Source organism: Cryptomeria japonica, chromosome 5 (genome assembly GCF_030272615.1).
Source record: "Cryptomeria japonica chromosome 5, Sugi_1.0, whole genome shotgun sequence".
Taxonomy (NCBI): Eukaryota; Viridiplantae; Streptophyta; class Pinopsida; order Cupressales; family Cupressaceae; genus Cryptomeria; species Cryptomeria japonica.
Genome location: NC_081409.1, coordinates 188,033,439 through 188,046,974, shown reverse-complemented (window position 1 = coordinate 188,046,974; position 13,536 = coordinate 188,033,439). Strand labels below are relative to the sequence as shown.

General features: G+C 34.7%; 1 protein-coding gene across 2 annotated transcripts in view; it reads left to right on the top strand.

Moving 5' to 3' along the window:
* Nucleotides 1-3,285: 3,285 nt before the first annotated feature.
* Nucleotides 3,286-13,536, top strand: part of LOC131060882 (thiamine biosynthetic bifunctional enzyme TH1, chloroplastic) — an 86,198-nt gene continuing 75,947 nt past the window's right edge. Inside the window, exons 1-5 of one of the 2 annotated variants that reach the window (XM_057994307.2) lie at nucleotides 3,286-3,641; nucleotides 4,041-4,147; nucleotides 5,038-5,112; nucleotides 5,884-5,959; nucleotides 6,047-6,122. In XM_057994307.2, the coding sequence (XP_057850290.2) occupies nucleotides 4,067-4,147; nucleotides 5,038-5,112; nucleotides 5,884-5,959; nucleotides 6,047-6,122 (308 nt within the window). In that variant the 5' untranslated portion in view covers nucleotides 3,286-3,641; nucleotides 4,041-4,066. Of the gene's footprint in view, nucleotides 3,642-3,853; nucleotides 4,148-5,037; nucleotides 5,113-5,883; nucleotides 5,960-6,046; nucleotides 6,123-13,536 lie in introns of both variants that reach the window. The other variant, XM_057994306.2, reaches the window with a different exon arrangement.

Here is a 13,536-nt window from a genome sequence, read left to right as displayed (position 1 = left end):
GCCACTTTGATTTTCAGCGAAAGCTTTAAATAGCTTAAATTTTGAAAATACTCCAGATTTTCTTGATAACATGTAAATCCAGACTTTCCTTGTGCAGTCATCAAGGAAAGTTACAAAATAATTAGCACCTCCAATTGATGTTACCTCCGTGGGACCGAAGACATCGGAATGAATCAGCTCCAAGGGCACGCTCTTCTTCTCATGACCGGTCCTTAAGAAGCTAACCCGCTTCTGCTTGCCATAGAGACAATGTTGGCAAAAATCCAAGTCAATTGATCTTAGACTTGGTAGTTGCTCTCTCTTAAGCATAATGGAGAGTCCCTTTTTACTCATGTGACCGAGTCTTTTGTGCCAAAGTGCAGTCCCGCCATCTTCAATTGTCATAGCGGCTCCCACTTGATCATGATTATTAAAGACATATAAACTGCTAACTTTATTTCCCTTTGCTACCACAAAGGCCCCTTTAGTTATTTTCCAAGAATCAGAAGTAAAAAATACATGACAGCCTTGATCATAAAGTTGACTTACAGAAATTAAGTTCCTCTTGAGTTTAGGAACATGACGAACATCCTTCAAGAGCCATTTGCTTCCATCTGCCAGCTGCAACAAAATATTACCTTTCCCAATAATTTCACATGCTTTATTGTCGCCTAAGTACACTCTTCCAAACTGCCCTTCTTCATAATTAGTGAAGGCTTCTATGCAAGAAGTGGCATGAAAAGAGGCTCCGGAATCAAGTACCCATGAGTTTGATGTAGTGTCGGTTGTAGAAAGAACTAAAACACCATCATCTTTATCATAAACTGCATTAACTTCGCTGTCCCACACTTTTTCTTATGCTTTCTTGTAAGACCGACAATTCCTTTTAGTGTGGCCAGCCTTACCACAAAACCAACATTCGCCATCATGACCTCTAGATTTCGATCTCTTTGCAGATTTAGATCTATTTCTGTTATTATACTTGCCTCTTTCTTGAGGCCTTCCTCTTTCTTGATGCCTTTTAGTGCTTACTACCGTCAAAGCTTCTCCGGAAGAAGGCTCTTGATTCTTTCTTCTCATATCTTCACTGAGAAGAGTACCTGCAACATCATCAGAATTCAACTTGTTTTGGGCTGCCACCGAAGTGCTGACAACCATTACAACGCCTTCCCAGCTATTAGGTAGCGAACATAATAACAAAATTGCCTTAATTTCATCATCTAAAGTGATGCCAACTGAATTTAATTGATTCACTAAGGTGTTGAATTCATTCAAATGGTTTGACATAATTCCACCTTCCTTCATTTTCAGATTATAAAGTTTTTTCATAATATATATCTTATTAGATGCTGAAGCCATCTCATACATTGATGAAAGTTTATCCCACAAGTCTTTAGAGGTTTTCTGTGATGAGACATTAAACAACACATTGCTAGACAACGAAAGAAAGATCGTCGCTCTTGCCTTTTTGTCCATTTTTTCCCACTCTGGGTCAGATAGAGTGCCTTGTCCTTTGGCCTTTCCTTCCAATACTAATGCAAGATCCTACTTAATCAGCAGTGACTCCATCTGCACCTTCCAAAGTCCGAAATTCTGACCTGCGAATTTCTCAATTTTCCACTTGTCCGCTTCTTTCATAATTCTGTAAATTTTACACCGAATTTCCCAACCAGCTTCACCACCGAGCTCTGATACCAATTGTTTGATTATGAAGAGCGAATAAATGAAAAAATAAAAGTGCAGAAAAACAGAAAGAAAGAAAGAATGAATAAAGACACAACACAGAATTTTATAGTGGTTCACCCGATTTGGCTACGTCCACATTAATAGGGGAATTCTTGTATTAATCTCTGTTCTTGTTACATTTAATAATGCACAACAACAAACATATATAATGGCTCCAATACATAAGGCTCAGGAAGCTGAACAACCAAGTGAATTGGAGGGAAGAAGGCTATTGGTGTTTCATCTTCAACATAGAGAATATAATATAAAAAACCATGGATCACAAACACATTTGAAAGATGTGTCCAAAGATAACCACGATCATAGGTGGAGTTCAATTGTTACGCCGAAGGCGTATTACACTCACATAATGGATGCACAAATACGTGTTAATAAAAACTAGAGTCATTAAATTTGACGTGTTTGTGACACTTAAATGCATGAAAAACGAAATAATATTTTATTTAATTTCTCCTCTCAACTACCACTCACTATGAGTTTAACTATTAATTAATTCTACCTATCTCCATCATACTAATAGTTAACTTCATAATTATGACAACCTAATATAATAATAATATAAAAAATATGATAATATAATAATAATAATTAGTCTTAATAGATTTTTTTGTTTTGGTCAAGAGTTTAATAGAAATATAAATATATAAAAAATATAGAAATATCCTAATAATAATTTAATATTGATTACAATATCCTAATATAATAATAATTTAATATTGATTACTATATCATAATATAATAATAATTTAATATTAATCATAATATAATAATAATTTAATATTAATTATAATATAATAATATAATAATTTTAAAGTGAAATAATGAACAAATATGATATCTTTCGGCACACTTTACGTATATTTCTCTAAAAATAGGTATATTAGTTGTAGATAATTGTCATTATAAATCTTAGTCACTATATATGTATTGTGCTCTTCTTGAATACACGTGGAAGGTGCAATTTCACATAGTCATTTATCATCATTATTTTTGATCTTCACTACCATTATGGAATTGAATTAGTCTAAGGGACTAAGAGTAGCAACAAAAGGACAATATATAGACATAATTCGAAAAAATGAGGTACTCGCAAAAGCCTTAAGTAGTTTTAAGTCCTTATTGATGTTGAATGTTCTATTATAGATCATAATCATTTTTTGTCCAACCTTACCTCATCAAACAAGGTGTTTAAATTCTCCTCTTACGAGATCTTCAAACTTGATACAAATGTCACAAAAAGCCAAGCATTTTATAATATAATGTCATCCCATATCCACTACACCTAATTACAAAATAAACAAATTCGTATTTCCTATTCCTCTTTAAATATTCTTCACCTCTTAGTCTCACATTTAAAATGATGCAAACTAATCTACTGTTTAGATATATTTAAAATATATATACTAATTTACCATATACTTCCTCCTACTTAATTTTTCCTTGTAACCTTTCTCCACCAATAATTCTCCATATTTTGATATTTTTAAAGTAACTTAACAAGCTGGCCATCACTCATGGTTCCAATGATAAAATACATGAAAAATCTCGTAAACAACTTAAGTTTTGAGTTGATTATTTGTTGCAAGGGATAAGGAAACATCATTTCCGGCCGCTCTACCAATATTCTGGTGTTTTTTATCTGATATTTATAGCAGGACAATTTCCCCGCGAAAATTATCGTAACGACGAAGATTACCAACACAGATAGCCAAACGGCTAACTATCGTCTAATTATTTTTTTACTGTAAATTATCAGGTAAATTTGCTGTTACAAATTGCCGTCTTATATGTTTACCTGATAAAATCGAATCACGGAGAGATGTTGTTTGTGAAGATCATGTAAATTTCAAAATCATGTGATGGCTCTCACAATCCACATCTCATTTTTGGGCTCGCTTCCAACTCAAAATATTCAGGTTTTTTCGAACTATGGTCTCCTTAACTTTCACTAAATTTTTGCTCTTATATTTCTGCTCCCCAATTTACCAAATTACTTCTCATAATATGTCTGCAACTAGGTTAATGCTCAAATAGGCTTTAGGATCAAAGTAATGGCTGATATCATGTTGGTCAATCGACAATGAAGAAAATTCATATTTATTAGACTGACTGATATGCAATATGGCAGGAAATTACGAGTTCTGCTTATAAAAGTTATTTAAGGGGGAACCCAGTTTTCAAATCGGGTAATGCACCAAGTTTGACAAAGACATTAAGCTGCAGTTGTAGGTCAAGAATAACAATGACGGAACAGAGAACGGAGAAAAATTATGATAAGATTCCACACGTGTTAAGTGTTGCTGGTTCTGATTCAGGGGCAGGGGCAGGCATACAGGCTGATATGAAGGCATGTGGTGCCCGTGGAGTTTACTGTTCTACTGTTATAACTGCTGTTACAGCTCAAAACACTGTGGGAGTCCAGGTAAATTCAGGATTTCTCTAATCTGTAAGGAGTTCCAAGTTTTCCCCTATTTATTGTGATTTAGTCAATCATGTTTGCACGGTGGATCATAGTCTAGTAGTGGTATGGAACAAGAATGCTAGGATGATGACCTTGGTTCAAGCCCTGGTGGGTTTTAGCTTCCCGTGTTGTTGCATCTCTGATAACGTGGACTATCAATTTGATAAGGTTTCTAGGCAAGTTGTGGGAAAACATTAGCATAATTATTTTCTAGAGGATGATGCCCTAAGCTTGATAGGGCAATTTTTAGACAATATCGTAGATCAGAAATTTTGATTTTATGGATTAAAATCACAGATTTAAGAAAGACCCGCTTAGTTATTTTTGCCACAAATTCGATGTCTTTGGCACTGACATTTTAACTAGAATTTTTCATTCTATTCGAGTAAATTACTAAATTGGAAACTCTCGCTTGTTGATCTCATCATTTTTGAATTTTTTTGGGCTGGGGAGATGCATCATAAACCTTAGGAATCTGTTGGCTTAACTGCTGCAGCCAAGGACTATCTATTCTGCCAAATTCAGCCTGTTGTTATGCCCGCTTAAAAGCAGTCGCATTTGCTAGGTGCCTATCTGGTGGTACTTAAAACTGAGATTATCATCATGATAATTGTTCTTCTAGACCATTGCAGGCCGGCCATGAGCTAGAAAAGTATTCATTACTTTTTTTTTTGTTCAAAGTTGATGAATTTACCACTGAAATTTGAATTTGAAAAATATGGAGCAGGTTTTCATTTCTTTGGGACATTAGATTGTCGTCATTCTAGTTGTTATTACTAGGAAAATTTACAAGGTTTTGGAATAATTAAAAATGCTGTATGACTTATGTTTTATTGTTTGCTTTCTTGGAGGGTGTTCATCCAGTGCCAGAGAATTTTGTTTTCGAGCAGCTGAAATCCGTTTTATCAGATATGGAAGTAGATGTGGTATGGATGCTGTTCTCAGATACATATCTTTACCTTTATCCAGTTGGCATATATGATTTCCTTTATTTGACATTTTAAATGGATTTGGACCTGTGTTTGCTAAATGTTGCAAATTTATAAGTTTGTGAACAATCTGAGACGATGGCCTTGTATTGTTTAGGCTTTACTTTTGATGGTTTTGGAATTGATTTATTAGAATGTGTTTTTTCGTATTTTTCTATATAATCTTTGCAATCAAATTAATGCTAAGCTAATTTTGTCAAGGAAGTATGCAGTGGATTTTGACTATGGGTCAAAAATCTGTCTGCTGATTGGTTCAACTTCTTTCTGCCTGGTCGGGAAGTGTTAGCCCTAAGATGCCTTCTCGATGTAATCCTTTTTTGCTTATGTGATTTAAGTCTGGAAAGCTAAAAGGCTTTAGAAGTTTGGGTTTTTAATGACCGAGGAAATGAACTTCTACTCTTTGTTAATGGGTGGATATTGGCATGCCATATAAGCAGTCATGCTGGGTGAAGCTACAGGAGTGTTGTAGATCTCAATTACATTTCCCTGCCATATGGAAGCATTATATGCCTTTTCTGTATGTAGATGCAATGGTCATGCATATGTCAAAAATTAAAACCTTTTGTGTTTTTAGCAATTCAAGCATTAACACTCATGTTTAGCATATTTGATGGCTGAGTGTACGTAACATTCTTGGGTTGAACTTTGCACCAGTGCATGATATATTATGTAGAAATTTGATTTTATTATCTTTCAAAACAAATGTAGGTGAAGACAGGCATGCTTCCCTCAACAGGCATTATTCAAGCCTTGTGCAGAAGCCTGAGGGAGTATCCAGTGCGAGGTATGCTGTATTGTAAGTAATAAATGGTCACAGTTAGTTACTTGATTTCAGTTTGCATTCTTAGTCCATTCATCCTTTGGTACGCAGCATTAGTAGTTGACCCAGTTATGGTAGCGACAAGTGGAGATGTGTTAGCTAGTCCAGTTATTCTCAGTGAACTTCGGTAAGAGTTCTTATGCAAGTCCTCTCGTATGATTCGTAGTATTTTTCTTTCTTCTTTCCTGTTACTGTTCTATAACTAACACTATAAAATAAACATTTTCCATTATTTTCATTCATGTGCATAAGAGCAATCAATATGCTGCATATCTATCTTGTCAAACCCAGGAAAACATAAGTGTCTTCTCAAACCTAGGAAGACATAACTGCCTTCTCAAACTGAAGAAAAAGCTTTATTATTTTACCATTTTGCTTCTTTGTCTTACAAAAGGATTTGGGTATTTTGTGATTGGGTGACATTAAAAAAAAAACTTATTATTGCTCTTAAATTTATAATCTATAAGGAATCCACACACCGTCTGTTCTTCATGTTTCTGCTGTATTATGGGGGGATCCGAGCTGGTTATTTCAGCTGAGCAGAGATGCCTTTTGGCAGAATTTGCTTCTGGATTTTCACTATATATGTGAATATTTCATTCATGACAATCTATCCCCTGTGCTGAATCAAACTATACTGCTGAGACCCACTCAGTCCTATATAGACCTTGCATCTCTATTGATGAAGTTTGACCAGCAAAGCAACTAATTTTGACTTGGTATTTGTTACAATAGCATATGTGTATCTCCTGGGTCAAACAATCATGCTGGGACCCACTCAGTCCTATACATTATCTTGCATCCCTATCGATCAAGTGTGACCAGAAAATCATTTAGTTCTGAGTTGGTATTTGTCACAATGACATAGGTGTTATAAGTTTCAGGAAATTCTCGTCCAGCATTTACTTTTTGGGTCCTCATCTTCCCTTTCCAAAGAGGGTTTGTGTGAAAAAAATTCACTTCGATTCGTAAGTGTCTCAAATTGAGACTTCTGAATACTTTGTAGCAATAAGCATGAAGAGAACTTTATAACGAATTCTTTTCTTGCCATGCCTTGTTCACATGTTCCATTTATAGGATTGTGCAACTCTTAATTAGATTCTCAATATTTCGTTTATCCACTTTTGTATTGCTCAGGTTTTATTTGTTAATATGTAATCTCCCTTTCCGACTTGATGTAAGTTACATGAAGCCTGGAATATGTTCTCAGGGTTGCCTTTCGAGAAACATACAAGAAAACTATGAATGCTTATTTTTAGGATTAATGTTATAGGGGTCATCCCATAGAACTTTTATATATAATTTTTTTAATATAAAGTTATAAAACCTTATATATATTATGTGCTTTATTAAGCATATCCCATTTAAAATAGTTATAGTCTAATAACTATTAGATTATTGATTATTTATAAATGGTAGTTTTGAATAGGTATGAACAATACTCTTTCAAGTATTTTGCCACCCCTTGTCTTATATTTAAGGAGGTTCTCTTTCATTGAGAGGGTAAGAATTTAAGTTTTTGCACAAGAGTATAAAGGCCATGTGGAAGTGAGGAAAGTATAAGGTTCCGTACTGGATACTCTCAACCCCTTGTACTTTGTTACCAAAGAATTTTTACAACAGTACCATTCATGCAATCAGAAATCAAATTTTCATAATATCTTTCTCAAACTTGACAACATTCAGTTCTGATTATTCTTAAACTTAATACCACTGCTATGAATGTTCCAGGCCTGAAATAATTAATGTGTGCTAATGCACTCAGCTCAGATTTTTGAAATGATATAATGCATGGACAAGAAAAACATACAGCAGAATAAAAACTCAGAAATAACAATTCTGACTTATCTTTAGCAGCAACTGATTGAATTCAGATTTGTATTTGAGTGCAGATAGCTATAGATAATATTAGCGTTTGGAGTCGCTAGTGATAAACATCCAAGTCCACAATATTGGCAATAAATATATAACTCACAAATTCCAATGTTCAGAAAACAATAATCTTATCAGATTCAAATATAAAAATACCATTAAATATCTTTTATTTCTGAAACAAACCCTTAAAAATTTGGCTCCAATGGAGACTTCACAAATTCGCACAATGTGAACTCCATCACGAATCCACTCTTTGGAAGAGTCAGGTTTTTGTCCAACTCCTCTTTAATCTACTAAAGGTTTCCGTCCTCAGAGATAAGCTTATTCAAAGCATCAGACATTAACAACATATCAAATCCATAAACATATGCATATTTCGCCCAGCCAGCCTCCTTATAAAGAATTACTGGAAGCATCTAGATTAGGAAACATCTAGAAAAATAGGAGGATTAGGAATCATACCATTTTTGGTTACATTCTATATCTTTGTCACAGCTGGAGAAATTTAAATACTTTCCATATTTGTCAAATTTAAATAAAGTGACTTGTTTTATTACTTTAATTTTAATTAAATTAATTAATTAAAATCATCCTTTAGAAATAAAAGTAATTTTTTGGACAACTTAATCAATTAATTTAATTAAGTCACTTGATAAAAATTTAGAGACATTACAAGAAGTAATATCCCCAGATGTTGTCTATGATCTTACAGACAATTTTTTTTTTAGTGTGATATAATCAAATGCTGCTTTATGGGGTTTTTAACCTGAAAGGTTTTTTTTCCCCATGTATATATTGTGTAATGTGTTGAATCCGTACATCTTGTAATTATCGTGTTGTTTATCTTTTATTTTATTTGTGATGATTAGTAACCTAAGGTTCAAATTTCTAAAACTTATTTCTATACGCATACATAAAAAATTGTATTTTTGTGCATAAACCACACAACTATACGCACATACATAAAAATTTGTATTGAGTACAACAGACCATAAAGTACGGCCTACAATTGTGGAAGCTAAGGTAAATATTGGGTCTAAAGCAAGTACACTTTAACATAACCAAGGATCATCACATAAATTGGCGTTTCACGGGGGTCATGAATTTGTCTAGAATCAAAGAACTAGACAAGGTGAGATTACATTGGAGCACAAATGTACACCAACGTCCTTGTTTAATCTTGACTTTGAGGAGAACTGCCTTTGCATAGTCCTTGGAAACTATGCCTTCAACAACCTTGGAGGAAGTAAAGATGATTGCATTGTCCTCTCTAATGAAGATGTTAACATCCACAATTCTAGAAAGAACGTTCAAGTTTGCGATTTGCAAGGTGACTAAAGTAAATTTTGAATCTCCAATGAACTAGATCTCTCTTACAAGTTCCCTTTTGAAAGGGTTAATTCAAATGTGAGAATAAAACAAAGATTGTACAACCAATTCTGGAGGCATTAAAACTAACCATGCAATGACATTTTGAAAACAATTTTCCTCACAAATATAAAAGGATAACACTTGTGTATCTCCCAAAGAAAGTGAAATTTGTATTTGTATCAATTACTTCCATTTGCAAGCCAAGAGTGTGGATTGCTCACAATCATAACCCCCACAATCCAAACTTGTTGGCTAAGGAAACCGAAAAAAGAAATACAAATTATATGTAGGTCTATTAGGTAGTGAATATCATAAGTATCATGTCATGGAAAGGTTGAGGGGCACTAGAAATATACCAAGTTCGGAATCATCACCAACATGCTCATTTCAATTATTGAAGGAAGCACAAGGTTTGCCAGTCAACAACAAATTGGAGAGTGAAGATCACCAAAGTAGAAACCAAGGGCCTAATGGATCTATGAAGGTCGTCAGGGGTGAGTTGAAGCGGAAGACAATTAGATCCTACTCAGCACAATGTCTCAGATATTGGGAATCTACTATCATGTGGTAGGTTTGAGGGGATAGGTGTAGATGTAGGGAATGGTCCAAGTATGTTGGTGGTGAAATCCTAGTTGGGGACAGGCCTATAAGTAACCCAGTGATAATCATTTGGAGACACTTCAAAGGTAGATTTGGACAAATGATTTTGCTAGGAGAAGAGGACCAATCATGGGCACGGTGATATGTGTTATGTTCTCTTGTCTCATACTACAATATAATGGAAGTTGATGCCATATCTCGTTTCTTGTGTTTGCAATGTGTATATAATGTACATGCATCTGTAGATAGTTGCAATCTTCACTTAGATAGCCAAACCCAAACCTAGATCTGGGGGTGGTGTAGCATGACTAGCCAAACATGTAAGAAATGCTAGGCTGAGAATTGGGAGCCAGAAAAGGTGACTATAGATTTAAAAGCAACCAATCTACAAATTTGAAGTATGTCTATGCTTATCCATCCATTAGTTGTCAAAACTTGTTAGCATTTATTCATTTATGGAAAATTTTGTGCATCAATTAATCAATTATCAAAGCTTGTTGGCATATATGTATCCCTTAAATCTTGTAAGGCATCTCAAGTCATGGCTAAGAACCATGCCACGCTAAAAAATAAACCTAATAAGGGTTAAAAACTGGGCACAGATTAACCAGTATCACTTTATTCTTGTGGATATCATTTTTGCCAATTTAAGCAAAACTAATATATTGCAAGAACTTGTAATGTCCCCTACTAGGAGGCTGCCATTTTCCTACTAATCAACACCCATTACTTAATATTATCATGCCTTAAATTAATTTTTAAAAGGAGATAACCATATTTATACATAGTACAATTAATAGTGGCTATATTGAAGCCCCACTTCTTACTTCCTTTCTAATCCTCAACTCTGGATGGGGATTTACTTGTTTAGGGCTCGTTGACACCACCTCCATAATTGGGCCCAGGTTTCAGGAACATCTGTCCAGACCACCCTTGGGGCTCTCCTAATTTGGGATAGATTTACTCCGCCTCTCCCTAACAAGACCACACCTCTCCTTATGTGGGGGGAAATAGAAATGATTAAGTAATTGGGCTGTGAGTACACTAACTTCTAATGTATATGAAATTAAGTATGACTGTCATACATATTGTAGTCTATATTAACATTACTATTAAATTCTGCATAAGAACATTATTAGGCTTCATATATTAAGCATACATATTAAGCACATCCCCACTCATATCACCAAGAACAAGGATGTTACTGCCTGTAACTTAATAACAGTTCTGATCTGATCTGATCAACGGTGATGTCACTGGATGCTTTGGATTCCTTTCCTTTATATCTCTCAATGTGGCGGAGAGGTCACACCTCTTCATCATGTATGCCCTTTGGCAAGAGACGCACCCATTCACCATTAGCACCCTTTGAAAGAGTGCAACTCTTCATTATTTCTGCCTCTTTGAAAGGGACACAACCTTTCACAATCAGATCTGCACTTCTGAATCCAAAATTATCTCCCCTTCAAATGAGTTCTCTTCTCCCTTTTATACCTCATATTTGGGGGAGTCACAACTTATCATTTCATGCCTTTTGACCATTCATTAAATTTAATCAACTTTTAATTATATTTAATTATATTCTTTTATATTTTCAATTTAATTTTTTTTATTTTAATTATGTTATTATTAAATTTTATTTCAAAGTGGGGGCATTACAAAACTTAATTTTTGCTTCCACATTTCCTTTACTAACTAGGCATTGAGTGTTGGTGTGAATAAGGTATTTTACCTAACTTGTTCATTGGTGGGTCCTATTCACATCCTTAAGTTTACTTAGGTCTCGGGGAATATTTCTAGAAGGTCTTAGTTGTCATAAGGTTTTATCTTATCTTGTGGCATTTAATACTTGATTCCTAAGCCATTTAATAATTGTCACTTTAGTTGTCTCGTTGTATGGGATTAAGAAACATGACGTGGTCTTGTCTAATCCTATTCCTCAACCTTGCCTTTATAAGCAAGGCATCTCATCGTATATTTCATATTCAATCAATCAATTCAAGCATCTATAATCAAGCAAGCTATTCTTGCCATTTTCTCTCTTGTGGAATGTTATTTTTGCCTTGCAAGTGATCTTGGGGCGTGAGGAGTTCACAATCCAAATCCTACATGGGGTATCAAAGCTCCAGTGCTACAGATTCCTTAACTTTGAGGACATCATCAGGATTGAAGAGCTTGTGGGGTACATTTTGAGGTTTCAAAGACCTCATAGTTGAATCCATGGCATCAAAGAAAGTCAAAATTGGCGTTTGTTTTGTCAAAATCTGACATATTGGGTTAGACTACAAGGGTTTCAAGTAGGGTAAATGTTGCTTGATCCAAGAGGTAGCTAAATTTTTGAAGCATTTTAGGCAAAATTGACCTTGCCTTTGTGTTTGGAAAGCTTGAAAATCTAAGGATCTTTTGTCAAATTGTCGAAATTGGAGATTTTTGCTTGGTGACATAATTTTTTATAGCATCTTTGACAAAACTGTAATGTCCCCACTTTGAAATACAATTTAATGATAAATAATAATAATAAAATCGTGTCTATTCCCTTTTTTGGATCTCTACGAGTAAATCGATGGTCATTTTGCTACAACTTTTCAAATCTTTGTATGGATTTCAATGGCTAATTTTGGCAATGTAGTATTTATCGATCAATGTGTAGCAAGATTAGGTAAATAGGTTAGCATATCGGTATTTGAGTTTCAGTATAACACAACCGATTACGATGGCGTTTTCTTCAGTGGATTGGTATACAAATCTGCTCACTGGTAATTTCAGTTAATCGGTATTCACATTTGCTCACCGGTAATAGGTGTTAGTCTCTTCGTTTAATTCAACCTGTATAACAAAATTGGTAGTGGAGACATTTTGTAAATCAGTTGGGTAGTATCGGTAATGGAGGCTCCCTTATGAACCGGTTAATAGGACATCATACCGGTATTAAAGCTCCGGTATAACACAACGGGTAACGATCCTTTTTCTGCAGTTCACCGGTATACACATATGCTTACAGGTAACCGGTTGTGGCAGCTCTAGAGTGTTCCGGCACCCAGAATTCTGTTTCTCAAGTTTAATGATAACCGGTTGTGGGGGTAGTTTTTAAGGTTTCTTTTGGATTTATCTCGACCCGCTATTCTCAATTTTGGCCTCTATGAGGTTTGTGCTATGGGCAGGTCTTATCTTTCTCTTCGGATCTTTGGGGGGTTCCTTCTTATAGCTCCAATTTCTCTTTGTTCATTCTGAGCAAGGATATAGGGGTTTCTTCCTGGTTCTTTCCTTATTGAGCTCTTGAATCAGTTATCTTATTAAAATATATATATATCAGTGGCTTGCCACTTTTGCTTAAAAAAAAAATAATAATAATAAAATAAAAATAAAAATATAAAAGAATATAATTAAATTTTAATTAAGTTAATGAATGGTCAAAAGACATGCGATGAAAAGTTGTGACTCCCTCAAACATGGGATATAAAAGGGATAAGAGAATCTCATTTGAGTGGGATAATTTGGGGAACCAAAAGTGCAGATCTGATTTAAATAAGAAGTGCAGACCTGTTTGTGAAAGGTTGTGTCCCTTTCAAAGAGCAGAAATAATGAAGAATTGCATTCTTTCAACGGGTGCTAATGGTGAAAGGGTGTGTCTCTTGCCAAAAGGCATACATGATGAAGAGGTGTGACTTCTGCCTCACATGGAGAGATATAAAGGA